The 22,375-nt window shown below is 37.4% G+C and overlaps 1 protein-coding gene across 1 annotated transcript in view; it reads right to left on the minus strand.

Moving 5' to 3' along the window:
* Window positions 1–19,841, minus strand: part of LOC100432652 (aldo-keto reductase family 1 member C15) — a 57,461-nt gene extending 37,620 nt beyond the window's left edge. Inside the window, 3 exon segments of the mRNA XM_063727440.1 lie at window positions 1,518–1,634; window positions 2,506–2,673; window positions 19,749–19,841. Of these exon segments, the coding sequence (XP_063583510.1) occupies window positions 1,518–1,634; window positions 2,506–2,673; window positions 19,749–19,841 (378 nt within the window).
* Window positions 19,842–22,375: the final 2,534 nt, after the last annotated feature.

Below are 22,375 nucleotides of genomic sequence, written 5' to 3' on the forward strand. Positions count from 1 at the left end.
GAAGATAAAGAAGATAAAGAAGGACATTTTCTATGGAATTCTCCTTTCTGGTGCCTAAGGAGCTCGGCCAAACAACCTTCAAGAGTTTCAGGAGGTGGTGATTATTAACCTGAGTGTGCATTTTTGTGCCTGCATGTGCATGCATGTGTGCGTGTGTATATATATATGTGTGTGGGTATGTGTGTAAATGTGTTTGCATGTGTGCATGTGTGTGTATATATGTGTGTGGGTATGTGTGTAAATGTGTTTGTGTGTGTGTGTATATGTGTGCGGGTATGTGTGTAAAGGTGTTTGCATGTGTGTCTATATATGTGTGTGGGTATGTGTAAATGTGTTTGCATGTGTGTGTATATATGTGTGTGGGTATGTGTGTAAATGTGTTTGCATGTGTGTGTATATATGTGTGTGGGTATGCGTGTAAATGTGTGTGCATGCGTGTGTGTATATGTGTGTGGGTATGCATGTAAATGTGTTTGCATGTGTGTGTGTATATGTGTGGGTATGTGTGTAAATGTGTTTGCATGCGTGTGTATGTGTGGGGGGTATGTGTGTAAATGTGTTTGCATGTGTGTGTGTATATGTGTGTGGGTATGTGTGTAAATGTGTGTGCATGTGTGTGTATATATGTGTGTGGGTATGTGTGTAAATGTGTTTGCATGTGTGTATATGTGTGTGGGTATGTGTGTAAATGTGTGTGCGTGTGTGTGTATATGTGTGTGGGTATGTGTGTAAATGTGTTTGCATGTGTGTGTTTGCATGCATGTGTGGATTATGTGTACATATGTGTATGTGTGTGCAAAGTCACGAGTGGAAAGAAAACCTCCAGGCTCCATCCTCCACACATTCCTACTCGTCACTAAGAATGAGGTCCCTACAGTTGGAATTCATTTTGTTTCCCAAGGACAAGCTGGTGTGGAGGACAGCGCTTAATATACCTGTTCATTACTGTGTTTAGCCCCAGTTTACGCTCACCCGACTCAGAGAGTGAAGACATCAGATGTGCTCAGCCGATGTCCACTGTGATGAGAGGTTGGATCAGCAAAGCCCAAAGGAGCCCACTTGTGCCACATGCACTATCCCAGGTATCTCTCTTTTGTTGGGCTGAAAGGTACGTATGGGAGACCCTCCCACTAAAGAGGTGGGGGTTCCCATTGTATCTCTGCAGTCTGTGGTAACTCAACATTCTTGAGGATCCTAATGGCTCAGGGCCTCCATTCAGGAACACAAGCACTGAGAAATACAGGGCAATGCCCTCAACTGTCTAGGGTAGAGGAAGTGAGATCATTGAATCTGAATCCCCCTTAAGGCCGGGGGACAAGGATAGACAGAAAATCTTGATGGTAGAGTCACTCAATTGTGAAAGATACTCATGAAAGTTTTGGCAATCCTATGCACCTCACTCAAATCTGCCTCTCTCAGGAAGAACCCAGGAAACCAAGCTAGAATGAGATAATTCAGGTGCTTATAACCATGATGAAACAGTCTTGGGCATAACAAGGAAAAACGAAAAAGCTGACCTTCATAGCAAATGGTACATGAATAATGAAGAGATCTACATAGTCCAGTCCAAGTTTCTTCAGTGACCTTTCTAGGGCCGGGCGAACCAATTCTGGCCGAAGGAAAGTAGCCCAAAGCTGCAGTGACCAAAAGAAACAAAAATGGATTACAATTTCACACATTTGAGGACCAGAATTAAACTTCATGGTCAGACATTGAGATGTGAGTCTCAAAACACTGTGGTCCAAAGCTAAAAGAGCTGGGACTAAATATACGTTACTCAGTATAAATCAAGTCCTTGATGGGATACTAAGATTTCCTTGAATGATCGCAATGCAAGAAAACTGTGAGTAAAACTAATAAGGGGCAGGAAAATCAACTTCAATATATCAAGGATTGGAGGATTCATCCACCGAAATGAGTCAAGAAATGGCAGGACAGGGAGAACAGAATCTCTTGTCCTGTATAATAAATTCCTAGAAAGAATTATTCTGAGAGACCTACATTCTAAAAATAAGTTATCGATGTAAACACACACAGGGTGCATCCCTGGAGACCTCAGCTCTGTTTACATATGAAGCATGGATTTCCATCTAGGACAATTTTAGAGAGTTCAGAAAACTCAATGCTGATTTGAGAAAAAGTGTTTTCTTGTCTGGATCGCTTTTCTGATTAATATCTGACCTTACTTGCTACATCCTAAGAGCTCCTACTGAAGAACTGAAGGAGTGGACCCATAGTGGCTTGGTTAATCCGTACAACAGTTAAAGGAGACAAGTATTATTATTTCCATTTTATATATGAATACTGTCTGATGCTCAGAGACACTGAAAAACTGTGTTCTACCAGTAACATATTTCAGAGTAAGCAAGTCATTTCTGTTTCTATAATATGCCTTCATAATATTAGGAGGTAAATAAAGAATTCAACTTAGACCATATTTTCATTTCAAAATAATATATCTGAACTTATAGTCGCCTCTGGCCACTGTACACACAGAACTTTCACCTTGGTGGTGTAGAATATTTCCTCTCTCATGACAGTACCATCAGCAATCTTCTCCCAAATGGCCTGTCCAACCTCCTCCTCATTTTGGTATAAGTATGCTGAATCAATATGGCGGAAGCCTACGTCAATAGCCACTTTGGTGGCCTTGGCAGCCTGGCTTTTGGGAGTCTATAAGACAGGAGTAAAGAGTTGTTGATCTGCCCAACTCAGAGAAAATCAATGCATTTCCCCCAATAGCATTTTCACTGGCGGTTTCTGCTGGCCGCCTCCTCCAATTTTGACGACACGGGTTTCAGTGATAGACCTGTACTCTGAGGACATTGATTAAACTCCAGTATAACTTCTATTCCCAAATGAATTAGAGAAATAGGCTTCACCCTGGAGCATGGAAAAATCATGTCTCATTCCATATCAATCAACTGTAGAAATTAAATATAACATATTAGACACACCTTATACTTAGTGGATAAAATGGATAATTATGCCATTGAAAGCAACTGGCCCTGTCTGACAGCTGTTGTAAATTGACTTCTCATGTTATAGTTCTACCAAGATTAAGCACATTGTTCTGTCATTTTTAGAGCAATTCTTGCAAAGCAACCCCAAAGCTGACCCTACCTCACTGTGACCAGTGTGACACTTTAAATTCCCTTCAGTAAACTGAGTGGATGGTGAATAGTGTATTTCATGAGAAGCAAAATCTAGTCCCCATTATGACATTATGCCTCCTGAGTCTTCCCTTCTCATTTCCTAATGTGTAGAATTGAGATAAAAAAGTTAGTAAGTTACAGTGGGTTCTTGGTAAAACTTTAAACAGAGAAATGGCCTGAAAAATCAGGCTGCAGACACAGATAAGGAAACTTACACAAATCTCTGGCCCATTCGGATAAAAGACAAAGGCCCAACATAAAAACACATTTGTCCTTTATGCCTAAGACATACCAACAACTACACTAATAAGAGAACAAGACTCACTATAGATATGCCTTTGTCCCAACATAAAAACGCCTTTGTCCTTTAAGCCTAAGACATGCCCACAACTACACTAATAAGAGAACAAGACCCAACATAGAAATGCCTCTGTCCTTTTTATAACCAACAGACTTCTAGAAAGTGGTCTCTTCTCCTTTTGTGGACATGTACACTGTGGGCTACAGTGGCTTCCAGGGGACACTTATCTTTTTTGGACATACTTTTGACTGTGAGCTGAGCCTCTAAGAATCATCACTACAGCCTCCGATTGCTCCTGGGCCAAGGTCCTTGGTCAAGCTTTTACTTCAACTCTCTATCAGTCTTGGACCAAGGTCCTGGATAAAACTTTCACTTCAGTCTCTGATTGGTCCTGGGCCTAGGTCCAAGTCAAGGCTGAGTAACACTTTCTCCAAGTCCACTCAACACATTCCTTCCTTCCCAGTTCAGAACACCCCAGACCCAACCTCACAGATGACAACCCATTCAGGCCCCCTCTCTACTACAGAGAGCTTTCTTCTTTCATTTATTAAACTTTCCTTCTAGCCTTACCCTTTGTGTCCACAATTTTCTTGGTGGTAAGTCAAAAAAACTTTGGGTGATACCTCACGAGAGACTACTACATTTTTGATACATTGATGAGACTGTAACATATTTTTGGTGCACGGGTTGGGAATAGGATTCATGGGAAGGGTGAGCAGGAGCCAACCTCCAAACTCTTTACTTTCATTTCAGATTTTTTTTTCCTCTCAAGAGCAAACAAAACACTGGGGCCCTGTCAGTGAATAGGGCAGCTGCTAGCCTTACAAGACTCAGGGGACAGGCTTCCTGGAGAGGACTTTGTCCATATACATCATCCTCAGGTGTTGGGAATGTTGATTCTGTTCCACTCCAGTTTTGTTTCATGGAAGACCTAGCTGTCATATGCAGCTGAAAAGAGGTCCTAAGACAACTGAAAGTTTCTGGCCGAGGCTACACATCAGTGTCATCTGAAGGCTCCTGCACTAACTCCAGTTCCCAACAGCCTGTCAGGGCTTTGGCACCAGAACTTCTAGCCCTTCCTACTGCATTTTCTTTCTCTGTTTTCATGGCTATCATGTCTTCTGTTCCTTCTTTGTATACAATGTTATAGCATTTTTACAAGCTGTGGATATATTCTTATTGGGTAAACTCAGCCAGTGTTGTAGTAATCAGGAATGTAATTCAAATAGGTATTGTTTTTGTGATTCCCTAGAAACAAGGGGAATTCAACATTTCTGTCTAAATTTTCACCTAATAAAGGCCTTATTGTCCCTACTGATAGACATTCATGACACTGTATAGGGGATTATTTCACCACGAGTGAATACCCTCCTCCCTCTCCATTTGGGTTGTCTTTCCTCCATGTAAAAATTCACCACTGCCCAGTGAATTTTAACAGTTCCTTTATGAAACAAATTAGTTTTTTTCCCCACTGTGGAACATATTATAGGAACAGCCTATTAAGCCTCAAACCTCTAACTTCTGCCTGGAAAATATCTGGAGTCAGAGTTTTTACCTAACATTTCGGACCCTACAACACCACCTAGGGGATAGGGTTTTTTCTCCATGGGGAGCCTTGTCAGCCCTTTGCTCAAAACCTCTGGTTTCCCAATTCGTCTCCCTCCTATGTCCCTCTAACAGTGATCAAACTTCATACCCCATCCGTGAACAGAAAAACACCACTTTCAACAATCAGAAAGAAACTTCCCTTGAGAAACAAATTCTAGCCTCAGTGCTGTCCCCATCAGAGGGAGGACAGCCATTCAATCCTCAGCTTCTTTTGAGACACCTGTTCTACATCCAGTTACACTGACATTTAAACAAAAAAGAGTATTTTATGTTTAATAGTCAATCAGTCGCATTCTCTAGAAATTCAATGCTTTACCAGGGCCATAGCTTGAAAAGACAATGATGGGGTTAAAACAGTCCCTTCATTAAAGGGTCTTACCCAAATCTGACTACTGTACAATGTCTCTCAGACACCTAGGGTACCTCCAGGGAGACTTATGATTAAGAAACCTAGAAAGACACAGAGCTAGTACCTCACACAGGTGAACATGACTACTCCTAAGGACTAACTTGTTCAGTGAAGGTGGCACTTGCATCCATGGGTTACTCCTATAACAGTCACTGGGACCTGGCGGATGAGAGAAAAGAGGAAAAGCGGGACACCCTTTCTATCTTTCTCTCCACCCTGGGTCACTCTAAAAAGAAGAAAGAGACTAAGGGACATCTTTTCTCCTCCCTTTTCTAGATGAGTAACAAACCATCTTCAGCCTGCACTCTTCTCAAGTGCATTCTGAAGCATTGAGATTCCTTTGACCCCGAGACTCTGAAGAAAAAAAAAAATGGCCATACTGCCCAAGGTAATTTATAGAATCAATGCCATCCCCATCAAGCTACCAATGACTTTCTTCGCAGAAATGGGAAAAACTACTTTAAATTTCATATGGAACCAAAAAAGAGCCCGCATTGCCAAGTCAATCCTAAGCCAAAAGAACAAAGTTAGAGGCATCACGCTACCTGACTTCAAACTATACTACAAGGCTACAGTAACCAAAACAGCATGGTGGTGGTACCAAAACAGAGATATAGACCAATGGAACAGAACAGAGCCCTCAGAAATAATGCTGCATATCTACAACCATCTGATCTTTGACAAACCTGACAAAAACAAGAAATGGGGAAATGATTCCCTATTTAATAAATGATGCTGGGAAAACTGGCTAGCCATATGTAGAAAGCTGAAACTGGATCCCTTCCTTACACCTTATACAAAAATTAATTCAATATGGGTTAAAGATTTAAATGTTAGACCTAAAACCATAAAATCCCTAGAAGAAAACCTAGGTAATACCATTCAGGACATAGGCATGGGCAAGGACTTCATGTCTAAAACACCAAAAGCAATGGCAACAAAAGCCAAAATTGACAAATGGGATCTAATTAAACTCAAGAACTTCTGCACAGCAAAAGAAACTACCATCAGAGTGAACAGGCAACCTACAGAATGGGAGAAAATTTTTGCAATCTACCCATCTGACAAAGGGCTAATATCCAGAATCTACAATGAACTCAAACAAATTTACAAGAAAAAAACAAACAACCCCATCAAAAAGTGGGCGAAGGATATGAACAGACACTTCTCAAAAGAAGACATTTATGCAGCCAAAACACACATGAAAAAATGCTCATCATCACTGGTCATCAGAGAAATGCAAATCAAACCCACAATGAGATACCATCTCACAGCAGTTAGAATGGCGATCATTAAAAATTCAGGAAACAACAGGTGCTGGAGAGGATGTGGAGAAATAGGAACACTTTTACACTCTTGGTGGGACTGTAAACTAGTTCAACCATTGTGGAAGTCAGTGTGGTGATTCCTCAGGGATCTAGAACTAGAAATACCATTTGACCCAGCCATCCCATTACTGGGTATATACCCAAAGGATTATAAATCATGATGTTATAAAGACACATGCACACGTATGTTTACTGTGGCACTATTCACAATAGCAAAGACTTGGAACCAAGCCAAAGGTCCAACAATGATAGACTGGATTAAGAAAATGTGGCACATATACACCATGGAATACAATGCAGCCATAAAAAATGATGAGTTCATGTCCTTTGTAGGGACATGGATGAAGCTGGAAACCATCATTCTCAGCAAACTATCACAAGGACAAAAAACCAAACACCACATGTTCTCATCCATAGGTGGGAATTGAACAATGAGAACACAGGGACACAGGAAGGGGAACATCACACGCTGGGGCTTATTTTGTGGTGGGGGGAGTGGGGAGGTATAGTATTAGGAGATATACCTAATGTTAAATGACCAGTTACTGGATGCAGCACACCAACATGGCACACGTATACATATGTAACTAACCTGCACGTTGTGCACATGTATCCTAAAACTTAAAGTATAATTAAAAAAAAAAGACAGTAAATGATTAGGTTTATCTGGTAAATTGTATAAAAAACACTGTAAAATGATACGTGATGCTAGCTAGACCTTCTTTCAGTTACATTTATGTGTGTGTTTTTATAGGAATGTTCCAAAATTGTACAAAACTCTTAGAAACCTAATATGCCATAACTCTGATTATTATGTTGTATGCTACAGAAATAGCCAGATTTCCCTGTCAATTGCTAATTATAATGAACTTCCACCAGTTTAAAAAAAAAAAAAAAAAAAAGACTTATATTCTTACACACATGGCATGACTTTCTTACCAACTCTAGGATAGACAGGCCTAGACTCCTGAGAAAAGTGTTAATTTTAATACTATCCAACAACTAGATCTTTTCTGCAGACAGGAGAGGAAATGGTCTGAGGTTTCCTATGTGCAAGCCTTCTTTGCCCTGAAAAACAACCCAGATCTTTGTAAGCATTATAAAATTGACCCCGCCCTCTTAACAGTTATATCAGACAAGCCCACAGTAGACAACTCCCCAAAGTCAGAGAAATGACCCCCCAGGAAACCCTCAAATGCAACTCCCAGGTGCCCCGGCCCTTCTTGTCCCCACTTTCCAGAGCCTTTCTTGTCACATAGTCATCAATTCCTCCAGTTCTACCACCCAAACCCCAGAGTCCACTACTAACCCTACCAGAAATGCCTGAGAGTCGTGCTACCACTACAGTCTAGATTCCTTTTTCATTACAAGACCTTAACCAAATAGACGGAGACCTGGGCTAGTTATTTGATGACCCTGATAGATATATAAAGGCTTTCCAAAATCTAACTTAAGTGTTTGATCTTACATAGAGAGATGTTATGTCACTCTTAAACCAAACCCTAACTACTACTGAGAAACAGAGAGCTCTGCAGACAACAAAGAGATTCAGAGATGAAAATGTGTTTCCTGTAACGGGCTGAAAAAGAAAACCAGTAAAAAGGGGAAAGAGAATGAAAAAAGAGACAAGATCCCCATTCCCAATAACAAGAGAGACAATATCCCTTAAAAACTCTAATTAGAGTTCTAGTGATCCCATAGAGGTGTGAAAAAGAAACCATTTTCTGATATACATATTAAAAGACTGACAAAAAATCAGAACCAAGTCTCTTAATTACTCTAAACTGTCCATGTTGAATCTAAAAACAGATGAAAATACCTCAGCCTTTATGGGAAGGCTGAGATAGACTTTAGTGAAACCCACCTCCTTATCTCCTGATTCAATCGAGGGACAATTAATCTTAAAAGACAAATTTATTACTCAGACAAGCACTGACATCAAAAGGAAACTACAAAAACAGGTCATAGGTCCAAATAACACCCTAGAGAAATTCCTCAAAGTAACTACTTTAGTCTTTGACAATAGGGACCAGGAGAAGGAGGGCCAGGAGTAGGAGAGGAAACACACACAAAAAAAGACAGAGACTCTAGGGACCACATTACAGGCCTATAAAAATCCAAGATCCCCCAGGTACACCTACTAACTACTATCAGTGCGGCAAGCCAGGACACTTTAAAAAGAACTGTCAAAGCAACAAAAAGAAGTCATCTCAACCCTGTCCAACCAATGGTGACCACTGGAAGGTGGACTGTCCCTGGAGACACAGGTCACTGGGTCCAGGGCCAGTCTCCCAGAGGGTCCAACAAGACTGATGGGTCCCGGGACTCAATTCCCGTACCCTAGTGACTCAACCTGCCATCACTACCCAGGGGCCCCAGGTGATGCTAAAGATAAAAGGGAAAAAAAAGTAGATTTTGTTTAAAACTCTGAAGCCAGTCTCTCTATTCTCCTCTCCAGTTCAGGCCTCCCCTCCTCCCATAACACAACTGTTATGGGCATCTCAGGAAAGACTTTAACCTGATATTTTTCTAAACCACTTAATTCTGATAGGGGGTGTAAAAATTAAAGAAAGAGGAAAGAAACACAAAGGAAACATGAAAAGATGGCTCGCCAGTCTGGACAGACTTATTTTAGAGAAAACAAACCTGAGAGATGCCTTCTGGATGAGTTAGGTCAGAGGCTCACTCTCTTTACAGACTAAGAGTGTTTAAGGATTCACAGTGGGAGAGTTGATCAGAGCCTTGGACTCCTTCTGTGTTTCTTTGTTGTGCTTATGTGGGAGGGAGAGTTGTGTTCCTGTTCCCATACATCTTTCTGCAGCTGCAGGCATATCCCCCGAATCTGCTTTTAGCTTCCCTATCTTAGTGCACCTGAAGGGAAATAAATGTGATTAAGGCCCACTGTTTTACTGAAGCCCACTGTATGAGGGTGAAGTTTGGCAGTTACCCAAGAGACTGTTCCCCCACCTCCCCCTGTGCCTGAGCTGTGTTTTCTGTGTTTTACTGTCTGCTCTTTCTGGCTGCTTGTAGTTGGAAGAGAAGTGATTTCCTTGAAATGCATGAGGCTAGAAAGGGAGGTGCAATTTAAAGTAGCAGTGTTTGTCTGAGATGATGGTGCTCCTGTTCTATAATTCCAGACCCTATAGTTATAAAAGGACAAAGGGTAACATGTTGTTTCTGGCTACTTCCTGCTGGGGGGCGGGGGAGAGTTTCTTGGTGTTGGATTGACTGCAGGAGCAACACGGTCTGTAGATGTTTCTGGGTAGTTGTCTACGAAATAGCCATGATTCTGTCGGTTAAAAATTTTTGGAAAAGATTAAGCTGAGTAAAAACATCAGTTCTTTTTAGCAGTGTTTCTTATTAGGCCTGATTGAGACAGAAGCAACATTTTTTTCTTAATGACAGTCAGACGGGCATGTTTGGAAAGATCCATGTGTTGCTTTTTTGTTAGTAACTGTTATTCCTGCTATGAGGATAATAATTAAGCAAAATGCTACAGTAACTGAGATTATCTATCAGATACTCCATCCTGAGGGTACTACAGTATATAGTCCTACTGCAAATAGTAGAGTGAGTAAAGCAGTTCTCACAAGGGTAGCATAGTAAATAATTTCCATTAAAAAAAGTTTTAATATTTAGCTTAAAAGAAGAGGTAGAAACAATAAAAAGTATTTGGTGAGGTAGGGTTGAGGCTGAGTAAGATGAGTAATTTTCACTTAGTTACTTACTTTTTATCATTTTCAGCTTAAGATTTCTTATTTGTTTGCAGTGATATTTAGGACATTTTTGGGCTGTCAGGGGTTGCTTCCTTAGCTTTCCAGGTTTTGACTCAAGTGTGATGTATTTAGGAGATGATTCCTGTAACAGGTACTGTCTTAATTACCCTGGGTTCCATGGACTCACTAGACATGGGGGCAAAGGATTCTGGACACCCTTAGTTATTAGTTGTCGGCACCAGCAGTGAAGAGATTTCCTCCTGTGATGGTCGGGGGACTCAGAGGCAGCACCTGCTGAAACATCTAGTTTTCGGTTTACAGGACTTTAAGAAAGCATAGCTTATTCTAGAAACTTGTAGCCAGAAAAATTACAATTTAAACAGTAGAAAATAATAAAAATTAAAAAACATTACACAACACTACAATTTAACAACAGGTGTGCTATAGTTTTTGAAACATAATTTTCTCTCTTCAGTTTCCCATTTTTATTAAGACAAATTATCGTAGGATTGGTTTGCTTTAATACACTTAGCTTAATTATTTGCATACAATGCAGCAAGAATAATTATTTGTTACATAGGCCTTTTAAATTAGCTTTGGTGGAACTTTGTTCCATAGAAGGAATCTGAGATAAGGCCTTTTTAAAGCCAACCCCATTCATGAATTTGTACCATTAAATGCCTATGAGTTGGTGAATTTGTCTTCTCTTGAGGTCCCAAGATAATTTAGGGTTCCTGGCCTGCTAGAAAGTGACATTCTTTACTTACCATAGATCAGAAACCCTGTACAGGGACTCTGTAGACAAAATATGAGGCTAGTTTTCTAAGGGCTTTATTGGCTTCATAAGTTAAGTTTGATTCCTTAAAGGAAAGCACACCATTCCAGCCAAAGCCTTGGTAAAATAACCAGTTTTTCCAATTGTGTCCTGTTACAAAACAAAAACAGATTCTTATTGCACTTATGCAAATAACTATATTGCCATAACTTAAGAATACTCACAGATAGTTTCCAAATTTTGGAGAAAATCAGGTAGACTGAAACAAGTATGCTCCAAATTTTGTTTACGGGAGTAAACTAAATTGTTAAAAGTTGTTAATAGCTCAAAAGAAAAATTTCTTTGACTTTGAAAAGCAAAACAAAGGATTACAATACTTTAAGCAAAACGTTAAAAAGATTAGCTTCCTAATAATTTAATTTATGCAGCTAATTCCTGTCCTGTTTGACATTAATTAACATTTTAGCTCCTTAAAAGTCCTGAACGTTTTTCCTCTATTTTGATGTTACAATCTCCAAAGTTATCAGAAACCTGCATTTAAGAGTACCTTTTAGAGCTTTATAGCTGATTATAAAACCACCTTTTGAAGAAGACCAAAACAAGGCAACAATTGCTTATCGATAACAAAAAGTTTTAAGGTAGCCATAGTTTAAGACACAATTGACAAGGATATCTGTTACCTCTGTGGCACACAATAATTTTAACATAACAATTATAATTATTACTGATAATATACACTAAGATATATGGGAATTATAGGTGTTTCCTATCACTTTGGGACACATACAATAATGTATTTATATAAATATAGCCCAAGGAAAGCTAAATACCATTTTATATTTGACAATGCTTTCTGCATGATTTTATACCAAATAAGCCAAATTTTACTTTTATATTAGTGTGCTATTAATTTTAAACTTAATTTTTAATAAAACCTTCTATACATATTTACCCAATTTTAATGTCTGAGCATAAGGTAAGATTTTTACAGACTCTTTTTAACCCTTTATAATTTTTGTTAAAGAGCAGGTTAGTGCTTTAAGAAAAACCCGTTGTGCTTTTATTTTAATGCTCAATTTACAGAAAAACTGGATGATGCCCCTTTAACCTTAGCCAATATGTTTACACACAGAATGTCCTTTACAATTAAACTTCCAAAACTTGCTTAAGCCTTTAAAACAATTCTTCAACCTTTGATTGGAAGTAAAAATCCACATTCTCATGCCTCCTTAATAATCTTTTTACCAAAAGTATATTTTACTTTTCTTACACACCTTGCACATAAACTGTTTCTCCAATAGTTTTAAATACATGTTACACTGTTAACTTTTAGCAACCTTTACTTTTGTTGAAAACCTTCGTAAGTTTGGGATTTTAATTCTATACTAGGTGTAGAGACTAGGACCCAGACAGAAGTGCAGATAAGGTCTGACTTATTCCAGCATTTAACTTCATGTGTCGTAGGTTTTACTTAGCTGCAAAGCAGGCAAGTTGTACAGCTAACAGTTATAGTGGCATTTTATAAAGCATTTAGGAGGCCTAATTACTTTTAAATTGTACAACATTTCTTGCATAAATTCCCTTTTATAAAATTTTCCATGACCTTCACAGTCAATTTCTGATATGCCTTAATTTTTTGACTTGTTGTAAACATTCCTTTCTTTAAACAACCAGGTAATTTACTTCAGGACAAGAATTTACCATGTAAGATTTTTTAAATAGAAGTTATCTTTTTTAAAATATTAAAGGTAACAGTTCTTTCCCAAAAAGAACTTCCTTCATGTCTGTGGACTAGACTGCCTAAGGCCGCAAGATTAAAAGTAAGGATATTTTATTAAATAGTTTAAGATGTAGCTATCTTCATTAAACTAATATTAATTTTTATTTATTAAAAATTACACAAGCAAAGATTATTTTGTTTGGGCTGAGTTATACTTTTGTAGCCTCTATGCCAACTTTTGATACCTTATAGTATTTGGCAGAGATAAGTATGAAATTGCTTGATTAACAAATGCAAACAAAAATGTATGCTGGCAACTCTTAAGACATTTCTAATTTTACTGTACCAGTAAGTTTCAAAGATCAAAGTCACATGAACTGAAAGGTTCCACAGCTTTAACTTTTTCCTTAAAAATATTTAAGTGCTTATTTTCCTTAGGACAATTAGAGCTCTTTTAATAGACATTGCACACATAACACATATGTAGCCACACAGACAACCAGAAGAAGATCTAGTAGTTATAAGATTTACATTTGCTAATTTCCTAATTGGATAATTGGCCTCCAGATGAGGCCCTTTAAGAACAGGGCTAGGAAAACAATTTTTAGGGCCTAATACACAAGCGTAGCTGGAAGACAAAGACAGATTTTGAGAGATACTTATTTACCTTTAATTCCAAGGGCTCCATAAGGAAAACAGAGAATTTTTCCAAAATGAGATTTGTGGCACCTTTTCTACTTTCCAAGGGAGTCCCAGGCTACCAGAAGTTATTTTAGGGTTTTTTATGCACGCGCTAACAGTGGCAAGACAGAATGGAGAAAAGTAATTCAGTTAACTGGGAAAAAAAACCTTTTCCAGGAAAACAAGATTGATGAAGAGAAAAATATAAAAGCCTTTTGAATATACTTATAACTTTGATCGGCAACAAATCAGACATGGAGAAAGGGACATGAATGCAAACAATGCCTTTAACCCCAGTCACTTCCCAGAGAGGGAGGATGGCAGACGTGGTTTTTGAATGGGTAACATGTGGAGAATGAGGAGGAGTGGGGTTTGGGACTGAAGGCTTGGAGGCAGAAGGCACCACAGGGGCAGAGGGTTAGGACAAGCGAGAAGCAGATGCAAAGGCATAAGAATACAGAGGGGGTTCATCCAAGAAGAAACTAGAAAACATGAACATAACTATAAACAAATAGTGGTACGAACTTACACAGCCAAAAAAGACTTCAAGAAAAACTCCCCTAGAAAACCAAAAATTTGAATGTCATCTCCACAAAAAAAAAAAAAAAAAAAAAAAAGTATATTCATTGAAAAGAGATGGCAAGGAGTGAATATTAATGCTTGGACTGTGGCAGATGTTTTCACCTTTGGACTGTTTTGATCTTTCTAATTTTTCCACAGTTGACTTATTTTAAAACCCAGTAATGCATCTGCTAAAAAAAAAAAAAAAGTTAAAAAAAAAAAAAGAAAGAAAACTGAAAAGCCAGACATACCAACAAAATGATTAAAAAAAAAAAAAAAAAAATCCAGTCAGACTTTTGGCCTCTCTCCCTATACAAACCAATAAAAAGAATAATAAGCATCACTGTTTATATTCTCTGTAAAATTTTAATTAATGAAAAATAATTTTCTTAAAGAACACTCAACTAAAGGTTGATATCAAAACTATAGGTATATTTAAAAGGCCTTTATAGTTTTCTCTTCTTAGATCTTGTTTTTCTGGAAAAGGTTTTATTCTCAGTCAACTAAATTACTTTCCTCTACTCTGTCTTGCCACCCTTAATACATGCATAAAAGGCCCTAAGATGACTTCTGATGACCTGGGACTCCTTTGGAAATAAAAGAAAAACCATATACACACACACACAACAAATTCCATTTTGAGAGAAATCTCTGTTTTCCTTGTGGAACCTGAACACAAAGAATTAGAGACAGATAAATCCCTCTCAAAATCTATTTTTGTCTTCCAACTATACCTATTTATTAGGTCCTAGAAACTGCACATTTTCCTAGCTCTGTTCTTAAAAAAAAACTCCATCCTGAGACCAATAATCCAATTAGAAGATTGACAAACAGAAAATTTTACAACTACTAGATCTTCTTCTGTCTATATAGTCATATATATGTTAGGTACGTGATGTCTATAAAAAAAAGAACTCTAATTAATTGACCTAAAAAAAACCACCAAAGATTTTTGAAGGAAAATTAAAAATTACAATGCCTCTTAGTTCACATGACTTTAATCTTTACAAAATAAAAAGTCTTAAAAAGTATTGGTAAAATACAAATGTCTTCAAGATATAAATATGTGATATATATTATACAAGTCATATACTAAATTTACTAAATATTTTAAGATTGCAAACTACTTCTTTGGACTTTAAAAACTGTTTGACTTTCCTACCTCACAATTAATAAAACCTGAGGACATATAGAAATAACCACACCTCTAACTATACTAGAAAAAGTCAGACTTTATGGCTAATACATTACTAAAACAACTTACCAGGTTTTACACTAAAGTTAAAAATTACTAAGAATTACCATTATGATATATAATTGGGACTACTATAAATAAATTTACATACAAACTATGTAAAAACAGTAAAAAGTGTTTTTAATAAAAAATTATGAAAAGACATAAAAATATAAATTTTGCCTAGGAATAAAAGACTGTCTTAAATTAAATAAAATAAAACTGAAAGATTAAACAGGTTGTGAAAAATTATAAAAATTTTACAAAACCACTGTCTATATAAACATATTAACTAAATTAAAAAATATTACATGTTTTTTCATAAATTGAACATTGAAATAAAAACACAAGAAGGTTTTCTTAAGAAGCTAATCTACTCTAACAAAATGTATAAAGAATTATTAAAGGTTTATAAAAATCTCATCTCATGGTCAAATTGGTTAAGATTAAATAGAATTATCTATAAAGTTTCATTAAAAATTGGGATTGACATTAATAAAAAACTAATAAAAGGGTGAAATTCGACTTTCTTTTGAACAAGATTTTCATGTCATAATAAAGACTAATAAAAAGTTTTTACTTTTTCAAATTTTTGAATCATTTTAACAAAACAAATGACTTATGGTAATCTGAAATTCTGTTTCATAATATCAAGTGGCTTTAAACTTCTAACATATTTGACAGGCTTCCCAGAATCAAACTTGAGTTTCAAGATTGTCTTCCCTGACCCCTAATGTTTAAATACTACAGAAGGCCCCTAAAACAACCCCAAAAAAGTAAACAGGATCCCTTGACATATTTAAATATGTGAGACTGCCAAAATGATATTTAATCTTCCTCAAGTTATATTTCAGTAAATAATATTAATATATGTTCCAAAACCATATAAGATGTCTAAGATTCTAATGTCTAAATATATACTGTCAATCATAATTAAGGTTATTGTGTTAAACTATTGTAAACCACAGAAATAACCAAATTACTTTGTCAATCATATTCTTAACTACAACTACCCTGGACATTTTGTCATTCACAGGCAATTGTTATCTTGTTTTAATCCACTTCAAAAGATTATTTATAATCAACTATAAGACTTTAACAAATACTCTCAAATACAAGTTTCTAATAACAAAAAACATGCAAAACTCAAATGTTTATAAATATCAAACAGAACAAGAGTTAACAAAATAGACTAATAGAAAACTGAAGTAATCCTTTTTAACTTTTTACTAAAGAATTACTGATCATCATTTTCTTTTTTTCAGAGTCAAAAAAACTTTTGAAAGAACTACAACTTTTAACGATTGAATAACATACACTTCTGTGAACAAAATTTAAAACTTATTTATTTATCTCTACCTGGTTCCTCTGAAATTCAGAAACTAATTATAAATATTCAAGACTTATAACAATATAATTGGTTACATCAGTACAATAAAAATCCATTTTCTTTTACAAGACACAATTTTTAAAAATGATTATTTTACCAAGACTTTGACTGGAAGGATATATTTCCCTTTGAATAATCAGACTTAACTTCCGAAACCAATAAAAACCTCTTAGAAAAACTGGCCTCATACCTTGTCTATGCAGTTCCCAAACAGGGTTCCTAACCTATGGTAAATAAATAATGTCACTTTCTAACAGGCCCAAGAATCCCATATTCTTGGGACCTCAAAAAGAGAAAAATTGACCCAACTCATAAATATTTGAGAGTACAAACCCATGACTAGACTCAACTTTAAACTGAGGTATTATCTGAGGTTACTTATGGAATAGAATTCCATCAAAACCAATTTAAAAACCCTATATAAAATAATTATTGTAAGGCCAGGTGTTGTGGCTTATGCCTGTAATCCTAGCACTTTGGGAGGCCGAGGCAGGCAGATTGCCTGAGCTCAGGAGTTCGAGACCAGCCTGGGCAACATAGTGAAACCCTGTCTCCACTAAAACACAAAAAATTAGCCGGGTGTGGCAGCATGCACCTGTAGTCCCAGCTACTCAAGAGGCTGAGGTAGGAGAATTGCTTGAACCCAGGAGGCGGAGGTTGTAGTGAGCCGAGATCATGCCATTGCACTCCAGCCTGGGCAAGAGAGCGAGACTCTGTCTCAAAAAAAAAAAAATTATTGTTACTATTCTTTATACAAATAATCAGACCAAATATGAAACTAAAATTTATTTTACAAACAACTCAGTCCTATCCTATCATGATTTGTTTTTGACAAAAATAAGAACTAGAGAGAAAAATAGTGTGTCAAACTTGCCATACATTTGTCATTAAATTCTAGTCTCACTAATTACTTTTAAATGTTTACCTACATTTTAGACTAACCCTACTTATTCTTATGAACTAACCAACAATCTCTGACTACAACAAAAAATAAAAACAGTAAAAGATAAATAATATAAAATTTAGAACAATATTTTAGTTCTGAACAATTATCCTACAAATCCTACCAGGTCATAAGAATATATAGAATACCCATAATCCAAAGGTTTCTTTATTTCAGAAAAGAAGACAAAAAAAACTAACCAAAACCAAGCTCCATACACCAAAATCTTAACAGACATAACTATAACTACCAATTATCAGGACACATCAACAACCTCAGAATTTTTAAACTATCCTTATCCCCCCTTGTTTCATTTTAATACATGTACTCTAATAGCCCAAATTATTTCTTCTCACCTAAAAACTATCAAACTCTAAATGATAATACTAATAACACCACACATAAGCATATCTTTCTTCCAAAGATCATTAAACCAACCCCAGGAAGAACTCTAACTACTGTTCCCCACATGACACCACCAGCTGACAAAAAAATAGCCAGAAAGGTCAACACCCAATCTCCCTAATGACAATTAGGGACTCCACTCCTGAGGGTAAAAATGAGAGAAAAAACTTAAACAGTTAGAGTGAGTTTTTGGTAAAACTCCTTTAAACAGAGAAACAGTCTAAAAAAAAATCAGGCTACACACAGATAAGGAAACTTACACAAACCTCCAGCTCACTCAGATAAAAAAAACAAGGCCCAACATAAAAATATTTGCCTTTGTCCTTTATGCCTAAGACATGGCAACAACTGCACTAATATGAGAACAAGAACCAACAGAGAAACACATTTGTCTTTTGTATAACCAACAGATTTCTAGGAAAGTCTCTTTTTCTTTTGTGGGCATCTACTTGGTGGGCTCCAGTGGGCTCTGGTGGGCACTTTCCTTTACTTTTATGGACATGTGGACTGTAAGATGAGCCTTTATGAATTATCATTCAGCATCTGACTGCTCCTGGGCCAAGGTCCCGGGCCAAGCTATCACTTCAACTCCTGATTAGTCCCGGACCAAGGTCCTGGACCAAACTTTCACTTTAGTCTCTGATTGGTCCCAGACCAAGGTCCCAGGACAAGCTGAGTTACACTTTCTCCAAGACCAGTCAACAAATTCTTTTCTTTCTCAGTCCATCAAAACCCTAGACCTGACCTCATAGTTAACAATCCATCCAGGCCCCCTCTCTACTCCAGAAAAACTTCCTTCTTTCACTTATTAAGCTTTCACTCCAACCTTACCCTTTGTGTCCACAATCCTTAATTTTCTCAGTCATAAGACAAAAAACTTCAGATAATCCCTCAAAATGAAAGACTACTATATTTTTAATACATTGATGAGACTGTAACAGAATCACAGTGGCTTCTTATATGGCAAAAAGTTTGGATGGTTGAAACTCTCTGGCAAAGACTTCCAGCCCCAATAACCTCACAGCAAAGCTGCCACTAAGTATTCATTTTGGCTTTTGATTCCTCCTGGGCCCTTGGCCCTTCACATTTCTAACCAAGAGTAGAGTGGCTCTGACCAGAGCAAAAGATGAGAACAGCCTGAGCTTGCATTTTTAAAATGTAACAAATTTTAATGAGTACTTACCTAGGCCAGTTGTTAAGGAATTAAATAAGATACTGCATGTAAAACACCTAAAATACATGGAAAGCATTTGATATATTAGGTAACATTGATACTTTTAATAAAGATAATATACCCACAAAATTATCAATCTCAGAATCCCCACAATCAATAACTTGCCATGCCACTTAATGCAGAAAAGATCTCTGTGACCTTGAGAGCGGCAAGTTAGAGAGAGTTAAATGGAATCCCAGATGAGCCCTTCCACACATCCACTGTCTACCAAGTGCAGGGCTCTTGCCTGATGACTGCCCTGCAAGTACAGCTGACCTAAGAAACTTCAGCCTCCTGGGGTCCACTTACGTGTTCAGGAGCATAAGTGCCAAATCCCAGCACTGGCATGAAGTGTCCATCATTCAGCCTCACTGAATGGCCTTGCTTCAGATCCATCATCATCCCCAGCTAATCTGTCTTTCCTCCTTTTCCTCGCTGACAGCCCAGTAGGAGACAAGGCTCCTGCGTTCTTTATTTGCACCAAATACAGGATGGGCGGGATGGAGATGACAGCTGCCGATGATTTCAAAATGAAGCTGGAATCAGTCCAGTGCCTTTTCTCTGATTCTTGTGTCTCTGTGGGAGTATTTTACAGGAAACTTATTCAGAAATGCTGTGAATGCCAGAGGACTTTGATTTTCTTCTCCGTGTTGTTCACACTTGATTCCTTAGTTGAAAAATGAACCATGCCAATTTGTCCTTGATAAATACACTAGACTTCCTTTACAAGATGCAAAGTTATTATTAGGGTGGTCATTTCAAAACACGAATTCTACTACAGAACTGAAGTTAACTTTCTCACTTATATTTGATTGTTAATCTGTTTAAAAACAGCTTATTAGAATTCCTTGAATAAAGTTTGAGGCCTGGCGCCAGCCACGCACGTAATGAAATTCCTTAAGAACACCCACTCCTACTCCCAGTATATTTCCCTCCTGTGTCAAGCCCCACTCCATTTTCTCTGACTTGTTTCCTTGAATGTTTTGCAGAAAAAACTTGTCTGAGATCATGGATAAATTTCTATGCTCTTGCCTTTGTTCCAGTCATTGCCTCTTTCTAGAACAGCCTGCTCGACTCCCTCCTGGTCTCCAGCGGGTTTCTGATCTTTTACTTATCCTAAAAGCACCTCCTACAGTCTAACATCGTTTATAACTCCTTCTTTTTGTTGTTGTTTTTTGTTTGTTTGTTTTGAACAAAGATAGGAGATAGCAAAGCAGCCTGGGTCTTAACAGAACAGCTTGGAATTCCAGGGCCTAAATTTCTTTTGCAAACATAAACACACACACAGCAACCATGAGAAAAATGAAAATTAAAAATGGCATCCAATTCAGAATGCCAAGAGGCTCAGCCTAAATGGCCTTCTGCATAATTCACTTTGGACACTTTCATCCTCTGTAGGTGAGGGCAACAGGTCTGGACCAAGGTTAATACCTTAAATGGTTCAAAATAACTGACTTTGGGCCGGGTGCAGTGGCTCATGCCTGTAATCCCAGCACTTTGGGAGGCCGAGGTGGGTGGATCATGAGGTCAGGAGATCGAGACCATCCTGGCTAACACGGTGAAACCCTGTCTCCACCAAAAATACAAAAAATTAGCCAGGTGTGGTGGCGGGCTCCTGTAATCCCAGCTATTCGGGAGGCTGAGGCAGGAGAATGGCATGAACCCGGGAGGCGGAGCTTGCAGTGAGCCAAGATTGCACCACTGCACAACAGCCTGGGCGACAGAGTGAGACTCCTTCTTACAAAAATAAAATAAAATAAAATAAAATAAAATAAAATAACAGACTTTGAAATAATCAGCAGGGTCACCCAGTTATTGCTAAAAACACCTCTTCATCTTTTTTTTTATTTTTTCAAATTTTAAGTAATAGATTTAATTATCACATTATGAAATATTATAAAAAGAGAAGATGACTTCTTCTATAACCTCCCTGGGTGAGGTTGACCAAACTTCTCTGTGTGCCCTTTATTCTCTTAGCTTCTATGAAGCAGGTCAAAAAAATCACATCATTGAAATTACACTCTCCACTAATAAGGAGCTTCTGCTAGATAAGATGTCTAAGTGGTATTTTCTTTGGTGTTTTTATTATGTGGTGCTTTCTCCAACATGTATTTGTGCCATTGGTATTTTAGAGGCAATCCTGAAACATGACATTGTCATTTATCTTATTTTGAACCCATAGCTCTGGCTGGGCAAGGTCCGAATTCTGCCTGATTCTGATTCCCTGTAGTTTGTAATTATCACAACATTGTATCAGCTATAAATCTGGTAAGTATACTATTTATATTACACTGGTAAAACTGTAGAACCCTACAGAGATGGGATTAAGTTCTGTGTCAAGTCACAAGAAAAGCATGTCTATTAATGGTAATAGCCTGAAGCTCATCACTCACTAGATTAAAAATTTGTCTAACATGTTCGCAATATTAACGTGTATTTTGCACTAAATGGTTTATCCAAGTAAGAGACATTTCTCTCTCACTTCCCTAATTTAGCAGTCTAGGAAATTTGTTAGTGAAAGAGAGTGTGCCAATTTTATTCTTAGTAAATCCAAAGCAGGGCTTCATGCTCCCTTAAACTTGCCTTAAGCATTATCCTAAAACATTTTTAGATTTGACGTCATGCTTTGTAGCAAGCACTTTTCAGAATCCATCTTCCCTAACTGGAAAGGTGTTCATCCGTGGTTTCCCGGCACTATTTTTACTTCCTCAGGTTTTCAAAAGCTACCAAGGATATGAGATGCTCTAAGGGAGCTCACGGTTTATTGGATAAGAGGTGGGCAGATGGCAAATTGTTCCCCTATGATCCCTGCCTCCTGGTATTTATGGCCCTGTATAATGTGTGTAATGCCCTGTCATCAACTGTGACTAGTACTTGTGTCTTTATTCTAAACAATTGACTATTGTAAAGAAGAGTGATATTATTTCCATCATTAG

The sequence above is a fragment of the Pongo abelii genome, chromosome 8 (assembly GCF_028885655.2).
Source record: "Pongo abelii isolate AG06213 chromosome 8, NHGRI_mPonAbe1-v2.0_pri, whole genome shotgun sequence".
In the NCBI taxonomy this organism is placed as follows: domain Eukaryota; kingdom Metazoa; phylum Chordata; class Mammalia; order Primates; family Hominidae; genus Pongo; species Pongo abelii.